A 7,111-nucleotide genomic window follows, 5' to 3' on the forward strand; every position below is an offset into this window, starting at 1 on the left:
ATCTTCACTAGCTGGCTGACTTTAAAGTCACTTTGAGATTGACATGTTTTAGATGTAGGGATGTATGAATATGTAATGTAAACACAGACCACACCAGTACATTACTCAAGTGAAATGAACCTAACAACAATGTATTTCTTTCCCACTGTATTTCAGTGCAGCTACATTTAACATCATTGTTCTGTGTTAACATTATAATGTCAGCTTTTATACAAACTTGTGGAACTTCTTGTCAAACAGTGTCGACTGACACTTAGCATTACATTTCCTGACAGACATCAAGTCTCCAAACGTGTGTGTCAATATACTTCTCCTGAAAGCATTAATGTATTCAGTCTGAGCAACATGACAAGCAACAACAAACAGCCCGCCTCTTTATGTTGAGAGCACCCTTCCTGGAGCTCACTTCAAGTACGGACATTGCAGAGCTTCAGTCATACGCACCATGAAGACTTTTACCTTGATAACAGCTTTAAGTCTCTGCAGCATTAGTGAGTATTGACTCTGATTAACTCTCAACTTCATTCAACATTTTCTTATTCTATGTTTCACTGACACAATTCAAACTTATATAATCACTGTTCAATTCATTAAGGAGGTATCATTTATCTTCCTGTAACAACTTGTCTCTGCTGTGTGTTTCAGGCTGGATCTCTGTCTCAGTTTCTGAGTCTCACATTGTGAAGGTTCAGTCTGGTGAAGATGTTACACTGCAGTGCAACAATCCATCCAAATATGCATCTGAATCTTTCTGGTCCAGACTTGTCAACAAAACCAAGATCGTCTGTATCTCTGCTATGACCGGTACTGGGAAAGAAGTCAAGTACTGTGATGGTTTTCAAAGTGGAAAATTTGAAATGAGTACCAACAGTTCTACTGTTTTTCTCAAAATCAAACAAGTGAATTCATCTGACTCTGGACTGTATTACTGTGGAATCTACGCAAAAGGACTTCCAGTTTTCAGTGAGATACGTTTAAATATTGAAGGTAAGATTATTGTTAAGTCTTGTATTTTGTTTGGTACACACTATTTACTCATTTATGTTTATACTGTTATTATATTTCATGATTATCTAACTACATAATGCAACAAAGTGGAAACTTAAACATTACCAAACAATGATTGTGATCAGGGCGCCATAAGTGGGTGAAAAGTTAGGACGATTTTTCGGGTCCATGACTGAAAGGGGCCCTAAAAAAATATAAGAACATTATTTTTTATTAACTCATCATCATTAATAGACGTTAATAGAATATTTTTTAACAAGATACTCATTAAACTAACGCTTTATTTTTCTGGTTTCTGGCCAAAATTAACCACCCTTAGCCTCTGCATTGCCCAAACACCCCCCTCTATTTACATGACATGGTTCAGTCCTGTCTCCAAACCAGGTGGCACTTATTTACAGTGAATTGTGAGTGAGGAGGAGGCTGTACCAGAGTAATGTCTCAACAGCTTCATAAAATACAGTAAGGGTTCCAAAAACCAAAAACAAAGAAAAGAAAGACAAGAGAGAACTCTTGAGCTTTTGATGTACAAAATTCATCTTCACCTTGCCCCCCCTCCACTCTGCAGCCTAATCTGTTTCTGATCAACTGTAACTTGTGTCACTACAGGGGCAGCTAGAGGAGATTGTGAAATTCCGTACAAAAAGTTTTTTTTTTAAAGAGTTTTTTTCTTACAGAATAACTCATGAGTGGAATAAAATCCCACAAGATATAAGAGAATCTATATCATACAATTTGTTTAAAAATCAAATTGGAGTGCTGGTCACTGACAGGGTCTCGTGTGTGAATTGGGGAGGGTGGGGTGGGTTTATATTATGCTTACATGTGTAGCTTGATGATGAAATATTTGATGTGATTATCAGGACATTGTATATTGTATTGATGATGAATTATTTTATGTGATTAATAGGATGATGATATATTTGATTATGTGCATGACCTTGCTCCTTCTGGCAGGGGGACTGCCAATAGAAACTAGCCTTTTAGCTACAATTGGGTGCATTTACTTTTTATTTTGTATATAAATGTTCATTAATGTACACTGTCCCTCTTGAATTAAAAGTAAACTAAACTAAAACTGAAAAGGCGACAATATGTCACCCAATGTTTCATAAAAAGGTGGGTTTAGTCCATGAGTGGTGGAAATGAACCTGTTAGTTAAGCTTAGTCCACAGTGAAACAGGTTCATGTTACATTTGCTCCCCAAACGTTAGTTACTGCTAATATCATAGAACATTCTGAGTGTTTGCTTTTTATCTCTGTTTTATCTGACATTTAATCAATGCAGGTAAATGTTTATCAAGCTATTCATACTAACTCAGTTGTCCCTGCTCCTAGTACCAGGACCAACAGATGCATCTCCAGGTTCAACAGTCCTGACCCCCCTTAATAATGAACCAACCCCATGTCCAACTGAAGAAAGAGGTGAGCAGCATCATGTAGAATGACATGTCACTTAACATTACTGAAGGACATCTGTGGGAAATTATTTATTATTATAATGAAAAAATAAATGTATTCAATCTTGTCAGTGGTAACAATTGGTGGTATACTTAGTTGGTATGTATACTTGGTTTACAAATCTACTGCTGATTTTATTTTGTTGTTACATCATTCTATAGAAAGAATTTCCTATTTAAGAATTTTTACATTAAGATTACATTTAGAGTGTAACAGCTGACCTTCAGCACATCACTTATAGAGAGTGTCAGTCTTGTATCAAGTAGTGAATTTCACTGTATGCAGAATGCTGCCTGCATGTCTGCACAGTGTTATATTTTCACAGCTCAATGTCAGTAAATATTGTACAGTTAGTATTAGACTGCAGGATAGTTACAAGCCTGCACAGGTAGTTACAGCAGGTGGTTACAGCAGTTGCACATGTTTGGTGTGGCCTATGTGTGTGGTGGTGGGAACAATGTGAAATCTTTTCATGGGGCCAAAAATCCCTGGCTGCACCCCTGATTGTGATGCAAATATTTTCTTCTAAATGTATCTTCATGTCATTAAAAGGCAGTGATGAATCACATGATGATGTAGACGACACATCTAACAGTAACATTTACAGATGAGGAAATGCAGATTGTTAAACTGAAAATGAAACATTTCTAACATATTTTTTCCCATTTCATGTCACTTATTTTAAAGTTTAGACTGATTTAATGATCTTTCTTGAAGATTGTGATGGAATAACAAAGCTGACGAGTGTGATCCTGGGTGGTCTGACTGCTGTTCTTGTAATGGTCATCATTGGTCTGCTGCTTAAAAACAGGAAACTTAAAACAGGTACTTTATCAAAAGCTACTGTGTGTCTCTTACAATTGTTTTTGTTGCTACTGGACATTCTCTTCAAGTGTTGTCAATATGTTAGAAATAAACGTCTTTCTTTAAAATGTAATAACAGCAATATTTTAGGACAATGACTGTCAAATAACTGATCAGATGTAATTATCTCTGTCACTCAGCTCAAGAAGAACACAATCCACAACGAAGTGAGGTGAATCTTTCTTTTACATTGACTTCAATATATTATATGACCAGCCCAGTCACCACAATACAATGTTGGAAATGTGTTACTGCAAACCACAGATATGTTGAATCTCTACATTTCAACACAATTAATATGTAGCATATCAACATTTCTACAGTACGTATCAGAGGTAAAGTGACGTAGTTCAGGTGACATCTTTATGAGCTCAATTCCATGTTAGGTGGAGGTAGGTTGGGTGTTTGGTTAGAAAGTTAGTTTCATGGCACAAAGTTACAAACACATCAAAGCAGATATTGTAACAAGAATTTTGGACAATTGCAGCCGTTGAGCAAGTGCCTTCAGGGTGTGTCCAAATCCACTTTTAATATTCGAATGGCAGAAAAATGATCAATGCACCAGGCACATTGTTCAACAGGTTGGACTTAAGTCCCCTCATTAATCATAGGTGTGTTTTGGGCTTAACACGTGGTAAACCAATCAGAGTGTCATCTCCCATTCCCTTTAAAAGCCAAGAGCACTGATTGCTATTATAACGGTGCATTTGCCAAGCAATGTGTTTCAATGATAAAACATGAGTTACTTTTGCTCAAAAGAAAGTTGGCTGATGAGCTGCTAACCCAACATTTAATTCATAAAAAGGAAAGATAAGGAGTTATAACTGACCAGTGTGATGAGTGTAGAGGTGTGTGTGGTTATACTGTAGCAGCCTGGTGTCATCAGCTGATTGAATAAACAGAGAACAGCTGTGAATAATGGCACTGCACTCTGTGCAACATCTCAGAGGCTGCACATTTATCAACATATCAGTCCTACGATAAGAACAGCTGTGGATAACAGATCCTGTAAATTCACCCATATTTGGTATATATATATATATATATATATATATATATATATATATATATATATATATATATATATATATATATATATATATATATATATATATATATATATGTTAGTGACGGTCGCAGGAAATATTCTGGCTGTAGCACTTTGTGTATGATTTAATGTTGTTGATGTTCTGTTTGTCCTTTTTCAATGATGCTGCTCCTCATGCCTTTTAAATTGCCCCTCAGGGACAAATACAGTGTTTTGAATTGAATTAAATTGAATTGAATCTATTAAAAACATATCTAAACACAAACATAAAAATATAAGATGAAAACATAAATAGTGGCTTTAACAAAAGCTTTCTAGCTCATTTATTTCTGGTCATTGTATGCATATTCATTGATTTGAACACTAACGCACAGTGCATACAGAAGAGTGTTTGAGTTTTGCTGTTAAATGTTTTTATTATTTCCTATATCACTAGCCACAAACAGCAACATAGCCCAACCCACTGTGAAACACACACACACATACACATGCACACTCTAAAGTGTAAAGCTCTCACGCCTGTCTTATATTTTCCTTTTACAGTGTAAAAATACATTCACACACATCCTCTTACAAACATTTAACAAGAAAAATGAAGAAGTTAACTTTCTCATCAGATCTTGTCACAATGTGTGTTTTCTCACAATTACATTGTATCTAATATGGTTGTTTTCTTCCCCTGACAGAATGGTGAAGAGGGCATCTATACGGTGAGTTTTTACACCATGAATGATGCAAAGGAGCAGGCTGTTCTCATCCTCTATTCATATGATATCGTACCAAAAGTTGCACACAATTTTCGTACAATGTCATATTCATTTCAATACATGCAGTAACATGAGTGATCAGTGTGCCTGCACAACCAAGTCTCACAGTAGTTCTTAAAATAGTCCTGAAAATTAATCTATTGATTCATGTCCAGTAATCCACCAATATTATATAGTACTTTAAAAATATAACTTATTTTGTAGTTTCAGTGTAGACACTAGTTTGTTTGGCTCGTGGAGTGATGAAAAAGACTAAGTTACATACTTCCTATCCCAGATTTTCTCAATGAAATATAAAAAAGTGGGAGGGGGCAGAGGGGGTTCCCTTCTGGGAGCGCATGACGTCACTGGGAATGATCACTGATGTTAACTCTTGTTTCACAGCCTTATTATTAGTCTCATAGTGTGTATCTGACCTGCAGAGGCTGTAGACAACTATGAACAGAAGATTTGAGACATGATCTTTTTTTCGCTGAGGATCATGGGTAGGCTAATGTAGCCACTCTTGCTATTGTCCGAAACAGGCAAAACAAAACGTATTTCTCACAATCGAAGGTGAAATAATTAAAACTGATGGTCATAACATTCACCCAGAATATCGTTGAGTAATCTAGGACACTTTCTTGTTTTTGTGTTAAGAAATGTTGAGGATGTAAGTAAAATCACCAGTGAATTATCCTCCTCTTCCCAGGACTGATGAAGTCACAACAGAGGTAAAATCTCCTGGTTTAATATAAAATAATATAGCAGTTATATTTTTAAAGTACTATATAATATTGGTGGATTACTGGACATGAATCAATAGATTACATTTCAGCACTATTTTAAGAACTACTGTGACACTTGGTTGTGCAGGCTCACTGATCACCCATGTTACTGCATGTATTAATATTAATATGATATCATAGTAAAAGTAATACACAACTTTTTGTACGATATCATACGAATAGAGGATGAGAATATGTTGAAAGGAGATGAAGGGAAGCTGATTGCATACATGTTAAATAATCATTATTATTCTTAGTCAATTACAGCTTTCACAGTATTACTCATTACATTTCTAATGTGTTTTCCTCCCAGGGTTTGACTCCTCATGCCCAGGACACATATGAGACAATACGCATGAAGAAGTGACATGATGGAGGAAACTTCTAAACAGACCTTTCCCTCTGAATACCTTTATGTTTTTATATAAATATTGCATATCTTAACCTGCTTAGATTAGGAGAGAATGTAAGATGTCGTGCACCAGTGTTCATTTCTCTTTTGCTTTTGTAGAGGTTGTGGGAAGTTAAGAAGGATGAGACAGAAAATAGGGAAGCTGAGTCCAAAACAGGGACATTATCAGAAAAGCTCTGTCCTTGTTGTATAAGATATATTTACTGCTTTGTTGGCTGTATGTAACTTTTATACAAGCATATTTTGATCATTATAATCCTTCAGATATATTTTCTACTGTACTTATGAATAAAAAGATAAATGCTGTGTTTTTGATGTTTATCTTTGTTGCTGTGTTTAACACGCAGCTGATTTCTGTGCCAACATATCAAACTGGTCCTCATCTCCTGCAACACTCTGTCCATCTCACTTTCTCTTTTAGATCATCTGACAGATATCAGTCAGTTTACATATGAATGTGTGAATGAGAGATTCACAAAGCTGATGATGCTGTTTTTGCAGCTAAACTAGATCTTCAGCTGTCATGCTGTACTAATAGAAAGATGAAGTTAAAGCCTGCAGGTTAAATAAAAATGCAATATGCTCACTTTAATAAAGCCTGAGCAGTTTTCTTACATGATGGTGTCCGTGGTTCTTACCTGTGCTAGCATTGGAAGAAGTATTCCTTTACTTTATATCCTTTACTTTAGATATCAGTACAGCAATGTAAAAATAATACATTAAGGTAACAGTCCTGAATGAAAAATCCATAAGTATTATCAACTTAATGTAGTTAAACACAGTT

General features: G+C 35.6%; 1 protein-coding gene across 1 annotated transcript; it reads left to right on the top strand.

Annotated features, from left to right (window-relative positions):
* Positions 1 to 363: 363 nt before the first annotated feature.
* On the top strand, positions 364 to 6,880 carry LOC134005745 (uncharacterized). The gene is made up of 7 exons (XM_062444735.1): positions 364 to 491; positions 646 to 987; positions 2,353 to 2,433; positions 3,187 to 3,294; positions 3,474 to 3,505; positions 5,068 to 5,091; positions 6,229 to 6,880. The coding sequence occupies exons 1-7, from the start codon at positions 446 to 448 to the stop codon at positions 6,280 to 6,282; spliced, it is 687 nt and encodes a 228-aa protein (XP_062300719.1). The 5' UTR covers positions 364 to 445; the 3' UTR covers positions 6,283 to 6,880.
* Positions 6,881 to 7,111: the final 231 nt, after the last annotated feature.

Source organism: Scomber scombrus, chromosome 23 (genome assembly GCF_963691925.1).
Source record: "Scomber scombrus chromosome 23, fScoSco1.1, whole genome shotgun sequence".
NCBI lineage: Eukaryota > Metazoa > Chordata > Actinopteri > Scombriformes > Scombridae > Scomber > Scomber scombrus.

Bases quoted from the DNA above. Each gene is read 5' to 3' on its own strand.
- LOC134005745 (XM_062444735.1), top strand. From the start codon at position 446: ATGAAGACTTTTACCTTGATAACAGCTTTAAGTCTCTGCAGCATTA. The intron at 492-645 runs GTGAGTATTGAC...TGTGTGTTTCAG, and splicing joins TTTAAGTCTCTGCAGCATTA to GCTGGATCTCTGTCTCAGTT. The intron at 2,434-3,186 runs GTGAGCAGCATC...TCTTTCTTGAAG, and splicing joins ATGTCCAACTGAAGAAAGAG to ATTGTGATGGAATAACAAAG.